This window comes from Piliocolobus tephrosceles, chromosome 21 (genome assembly GCF_002776525.5).
Source record: "Piliocolobus tephrosceles isolate RC106 chromosome 21, ASM277652v3, whole genome shotgun sequence".
Taxonomy (NCBI): domain Eukaryota; kingdom Metazoa; phylum Chordata; class Mammalia; order Primates; family Cercopithecidae; genus Piliocolobus; species Piliocolobus tephrosceles.
The window spans coordinates 48,052,461-48,068,235 of NC_045454.1; the positions used below are offsets into that span (position 1 = coordinate 48,052,461).

Genomic DNA, 15,775 nt, shown 5'->3' on the forward strand with positions numbered 1-15,775 from the left:
AAGTATCCTGCTGCATCCTACTTTCACCCACTAATTCTAAATATCGATGCACACACATCTTGGCTGCAACGATTATGAGAAGTTCGCTTAATGGTGACCTTCGATTTCCCTCACTCCCTGTACACTTCCTGAAAGAGCTGCAGTCAACCACGCGGCTGGTAAGGGATCCTGAGCCCCCGAAACGAACTCCATTACCACCTGAGGGACCCTCCAATGATCGCCCGGTTACACAGGGTCCCTAGGGCGAGGCCGCCCCCTCGGCAAAGTCCCGCCCCCAAGATGGCGGCCCCGGGCGGTGGGGAGGGCGGGGAGCGCCAAGTCACGTGATACAGTCGACGGCGACGTGGCCTCCAGCAGACGCCCCACGTGTCCCTCGCCGCGCCCCGTCCGCCCGCCCTTGCCCTGGGTACCCTTGTGCAACATGGCGGCGCCCAGCGGAGGGTGGAACGGCGTAGGCGCGAGCTTGTGGGCTGCGCTGCTCCTAGGGGCCGTGGCGCTGAGCCCGGCGGAGGCGGTGTCCGAGCCCACGACGGTGGCGTTTGACGTGCGGCCTGGCGGCGTCGTGCACTCCTTCTCCCATAACGTGGGCCCGGGGGTACGTGCCACCGCCGTCCCGGGTATTTCGAGTGCTGGCAGGCCGGGGGAGGGGGCGCGGAGCACTGGGGACGTGGCCTGAGGAAGGGGCGCGGACCACGGAGGTGGGTACTGAGGAAGGGGTGCGGTTTGTTAGGGTTGGAGGCTGGTTGGTGAGCGCAGCACATTGAGACCGGGGTCAGCACTGGGGCAGGACTTAACTCAGGGAGCAGTGCCTTGCGGGCGCCAGCGGCGTTGAGGGGGCGTGATCACCTGCCACCTGCCTAGAGTGTTCAGGCAGCCCTGCCCTCCAGACGCAGAGGTGGGGAGGGGGCAGTGATGGGAGCGGCAGGAGGCTAAGGGGCATCTGCCCTCCTGGGCCTGAAGGAAGTCGGTCGCTGCAGCTCCGACGAGGGAGGAAGTTCCCCTTCCTTCCGTTGCACAAGATCCCGCCTCACCGAGGGTGTGAGGCCAGGTCCTCAGCCCCGTACTCAGCTTGTCAGCAAAGTCTCTTCCCCTCTCAGCCTCCCTTTCCCCACCTGTAGTAATGGTATCGTTACTGTTTTTTGACTACTTCATTTTTACAGACTCTGTGCAGTGGTGGGATCTCGGCTCACTGCAACCTCTGCCTTCTGGGTTCAAGCAGTTCTGCCTCAGCCTCCCCAATAGCTGGGATTACAGGCGCATGCCACCACACCCGGATAATTTTTGTTGTTGTTGTTTTTTGAGATGGAGTCTCACTCTGTCGCCCAGGCTGGAGTGCAGTGGCGCGATCTTGGCTCATTGCAGGCTCCGCCTCCTGAGTTCAAGTGATTCTCCTGCCTCAGCCTCCCGAGTAGCTGGGATTACAGGCATGCACCACCACGCCCAGCTAATTTTTGTATTTTTAGTAGAGAGGGAGTTTCACCATGTTAGCTAGCTGGTCTCGAACTCCTGACCACAGGTGATCCTCCCATCTCGGCCTTCCAAAGTGATGGGATTACAGGCATGATCCACCGTGCCTGGCCAATTTTTGTGTAAGTAGTGATGGAGTTCTACCATGTTGGCCAGGCTGGTCTCGAACTCCTGATCTCAAGGCGTCTGCCTGCCTTGGCCTCCCAAAGTGCTGGGATTACAGGTGTGAACCACCGTGCCAGGCCGGTTTGCTGACTACTTCCTTATAGCTAGGTGTGATGTCAAGTCCTTTATATGTTAGGCCCAAGATACAAATGAGAAAATGCTTCGGATAAAAAAGAGAAACAGAGAGAAAATAGAGGCTCAGAAAAGTTTTCACTTGTCCAGGGTCCCCAGGTCCCATGGCAAAACCCATCTCTACAAAAATACGAAAAATTAGCCAAGCGTGGTGGCAGGCGCTTGTAAATCCCAGCTACAAGGGAGGCTGAGGCAGGAGAATCGCTTGAACCCGGGAGGCAAAGGTTGCAGTGAACTGAGATCATCCCACTTCAGCCTGGGTGACAGAACAAGACTGCCTCAAAAAAAAAAAAACAGAAAGGAAAATTAGTTGGGTGTGGTGGTTGCACACCTATTGTCTCAGTTACTTGAGAGGCTGAGGCAGGAGGATCGCTCAAACCTGGGAGTTCGAGGCTGCACTGAGCTGTGATTGCGCCCCTGCACTCCAGCTTAGGTGATAGCAAGATTCCGTCTTTTAAAATAAAAATTTCCTTCTACCAGACCTTTCTTTTCTTTCATTCCCTAGGACAAATATATGTGTATGTTCACGTATGCCTCTCAAGGAGGGACCAATGAGGTGAGTTGTTCAAAATTCCTTCTAGCTTACCGTGACAGTATCCATTGTATGGAGATGTTCTGTAGCAGACAACAGGGTTGGGTCTCACATACATCACCTTACACTCATTGAATGATTCTTCCTAAACCAATAAAAAGGGAGAGTATTGGCATTAAACAGTGATGACAGATTCTGCTGTCATTATTCCACAGAGCAAGCAAATGTCTGGACAAAAGGAGGGATGGAAGATGGGAGTCTGCCATCCCCATGAGCATCTGTTGGGGTGTTGTATTTTATATGCAGTGTAACAAGTTATCACAGCTTAGGAGCTTAAAACAGAGCACCCATTTATTATCTCATAGCTTGGTAGGTCAGAAGTCTGGGTCAGCTCAGCCGTGTGCTTCATAAAACCAAACTCGAGGTGTCACAGGCCGGGCATGATACCTCATGCCTGTAATCCCAGCATTTTGGGAGGCTGAGGTGGGCAGATCACCTGAGGTCAGAGTTTGAGACCAGCCTGGCCAACATGGCAAAACCCCATCTCTACTAAAAATACAAAAAATTAGCTGGGTATGGTGGCACACGCCTGCAGTCCCAGCCACTCAGGAGGCTGAGGCAGGAGAATCACTTGAACCCAGGAGGCAGAGGTTGCAGTGAACCAAGATTGTGCCACTGCACTCCAGCCTGGGCAACAGAGTGAGACTCTCTCAAAAAATAAATAAGAAATAAAAGTATCACAGGCAAGGCATGGTGGCTCATGCCCCGTCTCTAGGAGCATGAAATTAACAGAAAATTTAAATGTGGTGGCATGCATCTGTGGTTCCAGCTACTTGGGAGACTGAGGTGGGAGGATCACTTGAGCCCAGGAGGTCGGGGCTGTAGTGAGCCGTGATTGTGCTACTGGGCAAGAGAGCAAGACCCTGTCTCAAGAAAAAAAAAAAAAAGTCTCTGGGCTGGGAGAAGAATCCTCTCCTTCAAGCTCTTAGTTGACAGAATTCAGTTACTTGTGGTTCGAGGACCAAGGTCCCTGTTTCCTTGCTGGCTGTTTTCTCCAGCTGGTGGCAGAAGAGCCAGTAAGAATGATTTGGGCCGGGCACAGTGGCTCATGCCTATACTCCCAGCACTTTGGGAGGCCAAGGCTGGCGAATCACCTGAAGTCAGGAGCTCGAGACCAGCCTGGCCAACATGGTGAAACCCCATCTCTAGTAAAACTACAAAAATTAGCTGGGCATGGTGGCACATCCCTGTAATCCCAGCACTTTGGGAGGCCGAAGAGGGGCAGATCACTGGGGGTCAGGAGTTCAAGACCAGCCTGGCCAACATGGTAAAACCCCATCTCTACCAAAAATACAAAAATTAGCCAGGCATGGTGGCACATGCTTGTCATCCCAGCTACTTGGGAGACTGAGGAAGGAGAATCACTTGAATCCGGGAGGTGGGGGTTGCAGTGAATCAGGATCGCGCCACTGTACTTCAGCCTGGGCAACAGAGGTAGACTCTGTCTCAAAAAAAAAAAGGGTGATTTGAAGCACATGGACACATATGCCACTACTGCCCTTGAGGGAACTGCAGGGCAGGGAATATAGGCAGCCTCTAGGAGCTGAGAACAGCCTCTGGCTGGCAGCAAGGAAATGAAGACTTCAATCCCACAACCGGGAAGAACTGAAATCTGCCACAACCACAAAAGCTTGGAAGAGGACCTTGAGCTACCAATGAGACCCTAGCCCGGTGAACACCTTGAGACGGGTTTCGCCATGTTGGCCAGACTGATCTTGAACTGCTGACCTTAAATGATTGGCCCGCCTCAGCCTCCTGAAGTGCTAGGATTACAGGCGTGGGCCACTGGCGCCCAGCCTCCTAGAGATTTTTCTGTATCCTATGTAAAGAGCTTCAATTGCATGGACATGTGGAATTAACTGACAGCCCGGTACTAATGGATTGAGGGTTACTTCCAACCCAATCTGTGAATAACCTTGGCCAGGGTTCATTGTACAAGTACGGTTACATCTGTGGGGAAACCGCCCAGAAGTGGGATCCCTGGGTCCGTTTTCTTACAAGTAAAACTGGGCCAGGTGCGGTGGCTCACGCCTGTAATCCCAGCACTTTGAGAGGCCGAGGCGGGTGGATCACCTGAGGTCAGGAGTTCGAGACCAGCCTAGCTAACATGGTGAAACTGCATCTCTACTAAAAATACAAAAGTTAGCAGGGCGTGGTGGCTCATGCCTGTAATCCCAGCTACTCAGGAGGCTGAGGCAGGAGAATCGCTTGAACCCGCAAGGCAGAGGTTGCGGTGAGCCGAGATCGCGCCACTGCACTCCAGCCTGGGTGACAGAGTGAGACTCCCTCTCAAAAAAAAAAAAGTAAAACTATTATGTTTTGAGATCTTGGTAGATATATGTTCACTTGTCAGAAATCCTACAGAGAGATCCAAGTACCCTTTAACCAGGTTCCCCAGTGGTCACATCCTGCAAGATGCTAGTCATTTTAGAGATGGGGGATCTTACTATGTTGCCCAGGCTGGTCTTGAACTCCTGGGTTCAAGTGATCATCCCGCCTCGGCCTCCCAGAGTGCTGGGATTACAGGCGTGAGCCACCGTGCCCGGCCTGCATTTTCCCTTTTGCTTGTATCTGTTGCAGCTCCACCGACAACCTGGGATAGCCTTGGTTTTCACACCCCTATGGTGTGTTAGCAGACAGTGGGGCTTCTGCCCTAGGAGAAAAAGGTGTCTCACTGTAGTTCAGCTTGCGTTTCATTTTTTTTTTTTTCCATAAATGATATTGGACATATTTTTATATGTTGAAGAGTTGTTTTTAGGCCTGGCGTGGTGACTTATATCTGTAATCTCACCGCTTTGGGAGGCCGAGGTAGGAGGATTGCTTGAGGCCAGGAGGTTGAGACTAGTCTGGGCAATATTGGCAAGACACTGATTCTGCAAAACACATAAATTAGCTGGGTGTGGTCCCAGCTACTTGGGAGACTGAGGTGGGAGGATTGCTTGAGCCCAGGAGGTAGAGGTTGCAGTGAAGCGAGATCGTGCCACTGCGCCCCAGCCCAAGCCACAGAGACTCCGTCTCAGAAACAAAAAAACATTGTTCTTATCTCCCCATCCTTGGGAGCCACTTTGGGGTGGTTCTCATTTGAGGCACCACTTTTATGGGAAGGATGTGGTGCAGGCAGGCTCCCTGATCACGGATGGACAGCAAACCCCAGGCCACCAGGAGGGCGGGGCAGGGGATTTAGTGGCCAGCCCCTGAATTGGGAGGTACAGAAGAGGTGGCCTGACTGTAGAATCAGAGGCACACCTGGAACTCTGCGAGAGCATCTGTGTGTCCGGCGCTGACCCACACTGTCTTCTCTCCCCAGCAATGGCAGATGAGTCTGGGGACTAGCGAAGACCACCAGCACTTCACCTGCACCATCTGGCGGTGAGGCTCGGGGTGGGGATGGCTTTTCCGGCTGCCGTTGGCCTGCCCGCTGGCCCCAGGAGCTGCTTCGGAAGGCAGGGAACGAGAGAGGACAAGGATGGACAGACAGATGGGGGCTGCAACCCTGGAGGGGAAGACAGGCCAGCAGGGGGACTCATGCACGTGCAGGTCAGGGGTGGCGGGGTCGCTGGGGCGCGACTGCTCCCCCAGGAAGTGCACTGATGCAGAGGCTGAGAAGGTCTGGGGGAGACTGGGGGAGTCTGTGTGGGGCAACGTCCCAGGAAAAGGAGAAGCAGCTCAGAGGGTATGGAGCATCGGTCAGGGCCTAGGAAGGCCCTGAGGGTGACACGAACTCACCAAAGGGCTTTTTGGCAATTTTTCTTTCTTTCTTTTTTTTTTTTTTTGAGATGGAGTCTCCATCTGTTGCCCAGACTGGAGTGCAGTGGTGCAATCTCGGCTCACTGCAACCTCCACCTCCCGGGTTCAAGCGATTCTCCTCCCTCAGCCTCCTGAGTAGCTGGGATTATAGGTGTGTGCCAACATGCCTGGCCCTTTTTGGCAATGTTTAAAAATTGAGATAAAATTCCATAAAACACAGCATTTTAAGCTCACAATTCAGCTGCATGTAGTGCTTTCTCAGAGGTGTGCAGCCAGACCTCTGCATCCAGAACATTTTCATCCCCTGAAAATAAACTGTTCCCATCAGAGTCATTCCCCTTCCCAGCACATGGCAGCCACGCATCCCCTCCTGCCTCTGTGGATGGGCCTGTCCTGGACATTGCATAGAAATGGGGTCAGACCCTCCCTGTGTGGCCTTTGGTGTCTGGTTTCTCTCACTGAGTGTTACATCCTCAAGGCTTGTTCGTGCTGAGACCTGTGTCAGCCTCGTTTCTTTTCCTGGCTGAGTCCTATTCCATAGGGCTCCCTGCAGGAACCTGTGGAGCTCATATCCCTCTGACTGAAGGAGGCAGACTGAGGCAGGGAGCCCCTCCAGGCACCGATGAGGATGGAGTCGGGGGTGGGGGAAGGCCCAGATTGAAGCCTGTGCAGAATGAGGATGGGGTGGGTGGAGAGGGCACAGATTGGAGGCTGTGTAGAATGAGGATGGGGTGGGTGGAGAGGGGATTGGAGGCTGTGTAGAATGAGGACAGGGTGGGAGGAGAGGGCACAGATTGGAGGCTGTAGAATGAGGACGGGGTGGGTGGAGAGGGCACAGATCGGAGGCTGTGGAATCAGCCAGCTGGGGTGGGAGGAGGACGGAGTTGCTGGGCAGAGTCCTGGTGGAACTGGTGGAGCTGGTGCCGGTCTGGGCTGGGGACGAGCTAAGCCAGTGACAGGTGTGGGAGTCTGTGGGGTAATGGCCATGGAGGTTTGGATGATGCCATCTCCCGGGGAGTGTGTCGGCCAGAAGGGGCCCCAGCTGGCACCTGCAGGGACCCCAGCATGACCTCCTATTTCCCCTCAGGCATGTCTTTACCAGCATGTTCTCTGAAGGACCAGCCTGATGGCTCATAGCCTTCTTGGGGTGCAGACATCTGGGAATCACACAAAAGCTGTGCCCTCTCTTCCACCTGCCCGAACGCACACGCGTCTGGGTCCGCAGCCCCTCCCCAAGTCTCCCCAGGCACCGCCTGGTTCGGCCCCTGCCGCCATCCTCAGTCAGGCTCATGGTTTATGGGCTTATCCGGCTCCACTTGTCCCACTCATTCTCATAACTCCACTGCCTAAATCCCAGCTTGATCTGGGAAAGGACATGAAGGGAAGGAAGCCGTCAGGCCCCTAGTGGGGAGGAGGTCAGGGGCTTCAGGAATCTTGTCCCTTCTTCCCTGATCCTTGGCCCAGAATGTCTCAGCCCAAACGGTGGGTATTTCTTGAGCACTTATTTTGTGCAGACACTTTGGAGGGAGAAGTCCAAGCTGTAGTTCCACCGCTGTGGTCAGGTTAAAGCATCTCTCATTGACAAATGAGAGATGGAGATCAGGGAGTGGCGATATTTAATTGAAGGACAGGGTGTGATTTGCTGCTTCGTGTGGGCGTTGTCCCGCATCCCCTGCAGGGTGCTTTACAAACAGCAGGTGTTCACCCAGTCGTTTCTGGGGAAATGCTCGCCCACTCCATGAGACTGGCCGCGTCACCGGCAGGCCAAGGCCCCAGGAGGCATCAGCAGGGTCATTGAGAGGAGACAGACCCCATCAGCCCAGAGAGACCCTGCAGAGGTCGCCCTGTAGTCACGGGGAAGCCCACAGTCGCCATTGTCTGTGCAGGCCACCGCCCCACACGGACCCCTGAGTGCCAGCTCCCCAGAAGGCATCTGGGCAGGTGCAGGCCCGGAGCAGTTGGGATGGTAGCTGGGCTCACCTTGAGCCTGAATCCTCCTGTCCAACCCCCACAAAAGCTCCCCAGGGGCATGCTCAGCCCCGGAGACCTGCCACCCCAGGCCTCCCCATCTCAGACAGTGACTGGACCCTCCCTGACTGGGCCTGTTGGCAGTGCTAGGGCTTAAAGAAGAATCTAGGGGCTCCCTGGATACCCCCGCCCCACCCATGCATGTGGAACCCCAGCCAGGGCTTCCACAGAAATGGCCCCCCTGCTGCTCCTCCCTCCCCATCACACTCTCTTCACACCAGAGATGCCATCATCCCCTGCTGTCACCTTCCGGCACCTTCTGCCACTCCAGTTCCTTAGACGCCTTTAGCAGCCTCCTAGAGACCTGGGCAGATGCTCCTCCCCACTTCCTAGTTAACTCCTGTACTTCCTAGTCAACGCCCTCTGGGAAGCCTTTACTGGCCTCTCATTGCCCAGCCCTAGCCCCCATCGCAGTACCTGGATTGCTGTCGGCACCCGAGAAGCCATGTGCAGTGAATGGACGTGGGGTCCTGTCCCAGAGCAGCTCCCAGCCCACAGGGGAGAGAGGCATGTCTGTGAATGAGCTGGAAGTACATTGTAGCACAAAGGGGCCAGGCACAGTGGCTCACGCCTCTAATCCCAGCCCTCTGGGAGGCTCAGGCGGGCGGATCACTTGAGGTCAGGGGTTCAGGCCAGCCTGACCAACATGGTGAAACCTCGTTTCTACTAAAAATACCAAAATTAGTCAGGTGTGGTCGCAGGTGCCTGTAATCCCAGCTACAAGGGAGGCTGAGGCAGGAGAATCACTTAAACCCAGGAGGCAGAGGCTGCAGTGAGTGAGATTGTGCCGTTGCAATCCAGCCTGGGCAACAGAGTGAGGCTCCGTCTCCAAAAAAAAAAAAACCAAAACATTCTGACACAAAAGAAAGAGGGTCTGATGTTGAGAGGGCCCTATCCATCCTTCCCAGTCAGCAGTGCTCGGGAATGGTGTCCATGTTGAGAAGCAGGCACGAGACCTGCTGACCCCAGCCCAGGTACCTGGTGGGGCTACTTTCAGGGCGCACAGACCCAGACCCAGCAGGCCTGGCCTGACCCCCTCGCCCCCCTTCCTCTGCAGGCCCCAGGGGAAGTCCTATCTGTACTTCACACAGTTCAAGGCGGAGGTGCGAGGCGCTGAGATCGAGTACGCCATGGCCTACGTGAGTATCTTGGGGTGGGGCGGGCTCTGAGTGTGGTTTCTGTGCACTGGGGCAGCTGTGAGATGTCCTGCCACGAGAGGACTCCATGGGGACAGGGAGGAGAGGGGACAGCGAATCCTGCAGAGGTAGGGTATGTAATTTGGAGGAACCTGGCACACAGACGCCCCCAGACCAGGAGGCGCCGGGGCACGGGGAGGTTGGTAACCTGCTGCTGCTGGCTTCTCTCATATATGCCAGAAAAGACTTCTCCAGGCCAGGTGCGGTGGCTCACGCCAGTAATCCCAGCACTTTGGGAGGCTGAGGCAGGAGGATTGCTTGAGGCCAGGAATTTGATACCAGCCTAGGCAACATAGCAACACCCTATATCTACCGAAAGTTAGAAAAATGGCCAGGCGTGTTGGCGTGAACCAGTAGTCCCAGCTACTCAGGAGGCCAAGGCAGGAGGACCACTTGAGTCCAGGACTTTGAGGCTGCAGTGAGCTATGACTGCACCGCTGCATTCTGGCCTGGACGGTAGAGTGAGGTCGTGGCTCGAAAACAAAAAGTCTCCTGTCCCTCTTTAGTAAAAGTACAAAGCTTTAGTCTGTGCTTCTCTGGAAAGCAAACGGAATCATTCTAGTGATGAGCGTTGAATGGCCCTGCTGAAGTTTCCACTTGTTCTCTTTCAGTCTAAAGCCGCATTTGAAAGGGAAAGCGACGTCCCCCTGAAAACTGAGGAATATGAAGTGACCAAAACAGCAGGTACGGAAAGATGGGGATGGGGTAGAGGTGACGACACCCCCATCCAAGGGCAGGCAATCGGGGCGGTTTGGGGAGGGGGGTCGGCCATAGGGGTCCCTGGAGACTGTAGACCAGGCATCCACAAACTGGTTCTGTAAAGGCCACCTCATCAATATCTTCAGCTTTGTGGCACTGTAGGTTCTGTCTGGGCTGCGCCGTTGTGGCACAAAGCTGATGCAGACAGTATGTCCATGAACCGGTATGGCTGTGTGCCACTAGAACTTTCTCTTAGCTCGGCGCGGTGGCTTATGCCTGTTATCCCAGCTGCTCAGGAGGCTAAGGTGGGGGATCATTTGAGCCCAGGAGGTCAAGACCAGCTTGGGCAACATAGCAAGACCCTGTCTCTACAAAAATTTTTTAAAAATTAGGCTGGGCGTGGTGGCACCACTGGACTCCAGCCTGGGCATCAGAGTAAGACTCTGTCTCAAAAACAATAAACAGGGCTGGGTGTGGTGGGTAACACCTGTAATCCCAGCACTTTGGGAGGCCAGGAGTTCCAGACCAGCCTAGCCAACATGGAGAAACCCCATCTCTACTAAAAATACCAAAATTAGCCGGGTATGTTGGCACATGCTTGTAATCCCAGCTAGTCAGAGAAGGTGGAGACAGGAGAATCGCATGAACTCGGGAGCTGGAGGTTGCAGTGAGTTGGGCAACAGAGGACGACTCTCATCTCTAAATAAATAAATAAATAAATAAATGAAATAAAGTAGAAGCCATCAGGGCTTTGAAGTTGGGACCGCGGCATGCCGAGGGGAAGCTGCAGGGGTCACTGGGAAACATCAGGGTCCTTCTTTGGTTGCCTGAGCAGCACCAGTGTCCTCAAGCCATGTTCAGCTGCATGGGGCCAATGCTAAGCAGAAAGAGGAATCGGATGCACCGAGCTGGAGCAAGGGTGGGAGGCGAGGGAGTGGACAAAGCACGTAGGGCCAGGAGACTTGGGTGTAGCAGTGAAAGCCAGAGTTCTGACCCTGCTGGAGAAGTGTCATGTGGGCCTCAGACAGGTTCACCCACTGAGCAGGAGGTCTTGCAGCCTGACCCACCATGCATCCTGTTCAGGCCGGGATCATCTCCTTCCTGGGCTGCTTCTGGCCCCTTTCTGCATCTCTTCTCAACAACATGGCACAAATGACCAGGGTTCTTCCCACCGCAGGTCTTTCTGTGGCTTCCCGCTGCCTGCTACCTATGTTAGCCCCACCAACCCCACTCTCCACACCACCATTTTCCTGTCTATCACCTGTAAGACTTTCAGAGCCTGGGGCCTTTTCACATGGGAGTCTGCTTTGGAGACTGCTCCCCTTCCCTGCTCAGCCCCCACCGTGGACCCCACCCCAAATCCTCAGGACTTCTGAGAATTTTCAACGTTGAGGCCACAACCATGTGTTTCTTTCTTGCAGTGGCTCACAGGCCCGGGGCTTTCAAGGCCGAGCTGTCCAAGCTGGTGATTGTGGCCAAGGCATCACGCACTGAGCTGTGACCAGCAGCCCTGTTGCGGGCAGCACCTTCTCATCTCTGGTGAAGCTGAAGGGGCCTGTGGCCCTGAAAAGGCCAGCACATCACTGGTTTTCTAGGAGGGACTCTTAAGTTTTCTGCCTGGGCTGACGTTGACTTGTCCGGAGGGACTTGCAGGGTAGCTGAAGCCCTGGGGCAGAGAACAGAGGGCCCAGGGCCCTCCTGGCTCCCAACAGCTTCCCAGTCCCCACTTCCTGCTCAGCTCTTCTGGACTCAGGATCACAGATCCGGGGCACAAAGAGGGTGGGGAACATGGGGGCCACACTGGGGAAAGCAGCCATGCTTTCCCCAACCTGCAGAACTGCTTTCTATGTTTACCCAGGGGACGGACCTCCTTTCAGATGAACTGGGAAGAGATTAAATGTTTTTTCATATTTAAATAAATAAGAACGTTAAAAAGCAACCCCACAGCCTGGGCCCTCCTGGCTGGCCGTTGTGCGTCGGGGGCTCAGACGCGGCTGACGCTGCCCCGTCGAGGGCAGGTGGGCGGTGTCTCTGGGTGGGATTTCTCTGCAGGCATCAAAGTGCTGGATCCCAAGGTGGCTGTATGTGAACTTGCCTCCTTCCCCCTTTGGCACTCGCTGTCCCTGGGCCCCCCACATGCTGCACACTCGGGTTCCTGTGGCTGCCAGAGGCCCCAACCCAGGAGGATGTTCCAAGGCTGACCTGCTCTCCGCAGCCTGTGGGCGTTGCTTTCCCTTAGTGTTTTTGTTTTTTTTTTTTAGACAGAGTTTCAATCTTGTTACCCAGGCTGGAGTGCAATGGCACCATCTCGGATCACTGCAACGTCTGCCTCCCAGGTTCAGGTACTCCTGAAGTACCTGGGATTATAGGCGCCTGTCACCACGTTCAGCTTATTTTTTTGTATTTTTAGTTGAGACGGGGTTTCACCATGTTGGCCAGGCTGGTCTTGAACTCCTGCCCTCAGGTGATCCATCCACCTCGGCCTCCCAAAGTGCTGGGATTACAGGCGTGAGCCACCACGCCTGGTCTTTTTTTTTTTTTTTTAAGACAGGGTCTTCCCGTCACCCAGGCTGGAGTGCAGTGGCATAATCACGGCTCACTGCAACCTCCATCTCCGGGGCTCAAGTGATCCTCCCACCTCAGCCTTCCAAGTAGCTGGGACTACAAGCACACGCCACCATGCCCGGCTAATTTTTGTCTCTTTTTTTGATAGATACAGGGTTTTGCCGTGTTGCTCAGGCTGATTTCAAACTGGGCTCAAGCGATCCACACCTGCCTCGGCCTTCCAAAGTGCTGGGATTAGAGGCATGAGCCACTGTGGCCAGCCTCCCTTAGTTTTTTGAAGCTGGATTGCAACACAGTGACTAAAAAACAAAAACAAGCCAGATGTGATGGCTTACGCCTGTAAATTCCAGCACTTTGAGAGGCTAAGGCAGGAGAATCACTTGACACTAGGAGTTCAAGACCAGCTTGGGCAACACAGCAAGACCCCCATCTCTACAAAAAAATTAATCATTTTAAAATTAGCCAGGCATGGTGGCACACACCTGTAATCCCAGCTACTCGGGAGCCTGAGACAGGAGAATCGCTTGAACCCAGGAGTCCACGGCAGCGGTGAGCCAAGATCGTGCCACTGCAGTCCACCCTGGGTTACAGAGCGGCACCCTGTCTCAAAAAAAAAGAAAACCAGCCAGCCTTCCCACTACACACTTGATGCCACCACGTGAGGAAAGGCCTGACAGCTGCACACGTCAGCAGGAAGGTCCCCTAGACCAAGAATGGCAGTGCTCTGAGGTCTGGGGACCCCTCCGGGGCCAGGAGCCTTTCCAGCTCTCGACTGTGAGGCTCCACAGGGCCCAGAAGATAAGCACGACAGGGTTGCCAGAGCCTCCTGTGCAGAAAAGGCCATGGGAAATGGTGCCCACCGCCCATACCCTGGCCAAGGGTGGGGGACTCTGCCATGGTCCGCGGGGAATCACCCACAGCTTCCAGATCCGTGGCTCTGGGCATCAAGGATGATGCCTGGGTGGCCTGATGCACCAGCACACGTCAAACAATCTCAGGATACAAAGGAGCTTCCCCTCTGAGCCCACATGTGCATGTGTGTGTTTTTTTTGTTTTGTTTGTTTTTGAGATGGAATCTTGCTCCATCACCCAGGCTGGAGTGCAGTGGTGTGATCTCGGCTCACTGCAGCCTCAGCCTCCTGGGTCTAAGACTACAGGTGCATGCCACCCTGACTGGCTGTAATTTTTATTTTTTTAATTCTGTTTCTGAGACCAAGTCTCACTCTGTTGCCCAAGCTGGAATATAATGACACGATCTCAGCTCACTGCAACCTCCGCCTCCCACGTTCAAGTGATTCTCCTGCCTCAGCCTCCCAAGTAGGTGGGATTACAGGCACCTGCCACCACGCCTGGCTAATTTTTGTACTTTTTAGTAGAGAGAGGGTTTCACCATGTTGGCCAGGCTGTTCTTGAACTCCTGACCTCAGGTGATCCGCCTGCCTCAGCCTCCCAAAGTGCTGGGATTACAGGCATGAGCCACCACACTCAGTCTTATATTTTTTTTAGAGATAGGGTCTTGCTATGTTGTCCAGGCTGGTCTTGAACTCCTTGGCTCAAGTGATCCTCCTGCCTCGGCCTCTCAAAGCCCTACGTTTACTGGTATGAGCCACTGTGCCCAGGCTGGTGTGTGCTTTTATTTAAATTGTTCCAGCCGGGCGCAGTGGCTGACTTCACACCTGTAATCCCAGCACTTTGGGAGGCCGAGGCGGGTGGATCACGAGGTCAGGAGATCAAGACCATCCTGGCTAACACGGTGTAACCCCGTTTCTACTGAAAATACAAAAAAATTAGCCAGGCGTGGTGGCGGGCACCCGTAGTCCCAGCTACTTGGGAAGCTGAGGCAGGAGAATGGCGTGAACCTGGGAGGCGGAGCTTGCAGTGAGCCAAGATTGCGCCACTGCACTCCAGCCTGGGCGACAGAAAGAGACTCCGTCTCAAAAAAAAAAAAAAAAAAATTTGTTCTGTAGTTCTATTTGGTTTGTTTCCTTTAATTAAATCTCAAATTTACAAGAGTCCAGACTGGCTGGACAGCCCAGCAGGGACACTTAGAGTTTTGCACATTGATGTCTCAACAGCACAGGGTTCCATGGGGGCTTCGTGAGAGAATCAGAATCCACGTAAGTTCTTGAAGGTCTGTCTCTCAGCCTAATTAGATAAGTAGAGAAGGTCGCCTTGGAAGCGTGGAATAGAGGTACGAACAGCTGGCTCTCTGGCCAAGACCTTTGGCTTTTTCGCGGAAGCAAAAACCGAACCATGGGAAATCTGCTCCAAGTCTAGGGTCAGGATTTCCTATCAGTGAGTGCGGCAGGCCAGGGAGAGGCGAAAGGGAGTGGAGAGGACTGTGGCAAAAGGGAGAGGGGCGGCCCCTGCACTGCTTCACCAGGGGTCAGTGCAGGCTCGGATGGCCCCGACTGGCCAGTTTTCAAGAGAAACTCCAAATCCAGACGGGTGTATGTGATCTTGGTGTTTAAATGCTGGCACATTTCAAATGTCTCAAATACTGGATGGAGCCGGCTAGACCTACCTTCTCACCGAGTAAGGCCCACAGGCCCCTGCCGCAACCTCTACCCTCTACAGACGAGGTTCTGCAAAACAGTCATGGGACCTCGTTTCCCCTCCCCCACAGGCACCCAAAATAACCTTCCTGACCTGCAGCACCATTTTGCAACCTTTGAGAACCCATGCTCCCTGCTGACAAACAAAAATGACAAATAGACTCCCCCACACCACGCCTCCATGCCCCGAGCTAAGAATCGTGGTGTCTCTGGGTTTGTTTGTACCAGAGCCAAGACGACGGCCGAGCTTTGCTTTCTTGGGTCTGTCTTATAAAAGCAACATGGTTGGCTGGTTGGGTGCTGATTCTCCAAACATGAAATCACGATATTACACATGTGCACACTTTGTGAGGCCGAGGGAGGTAGATCGCTTGAGCCCAGGAGTTTGAGACCATCCTGGCAACATGGTGAGACCTTGTGTCTACAAAAAAATACAAAGATTAGCCAGGTGTGGTGGTGCACGCCTGTAGTCCCAGCCGAGGATCACTTGAGCCTGGGAGGATGAGGCTGCAGTGAGCCAAGACTGCACCGCTGCACTCCAGCCTGGGCGACACAGCGAGACTGTCTCAAAACAATAAAATGTGCATACATCTCAGGTGGTTTCCCCTACCCCTGGGTGGGGGGCACGC

The 15,775-nt window shown here is 54.2% G+C and overlaps 1 protein-coding gene across 1 annotated transcript; it reads left to right on the forward strand.

Moving 5' to 3' along the window:
• The first annotated feature begins 324 nt into the window (after positions 1 to 324).
• On the forward strand, positions 325 to 11,965 carry MYDGF (myeloid derived growth factor). Its single transcript, XM_023185652.1, has 6 exons — positions 325 to 595; positions 2,270 to 2,320; positions 5,664 to 5,725; positions 9,189 to 9,270; positions 9,939 to 10,011; positions 11,448 to 11,965. Exons 1-6 carry the CDS (start codon positions 422 to 424, stop codon positions 11,525 to 11,527), a joined length of 522 nt encoding a protein of 173 aa, XP_023041420.1. The 5' UTR covers positions 325 to 421; the 3' UTR covers positions 11,528 to 11,965.
• Positions 11,966 to 15,775: the final 3,810 nt, after the last annotated feature.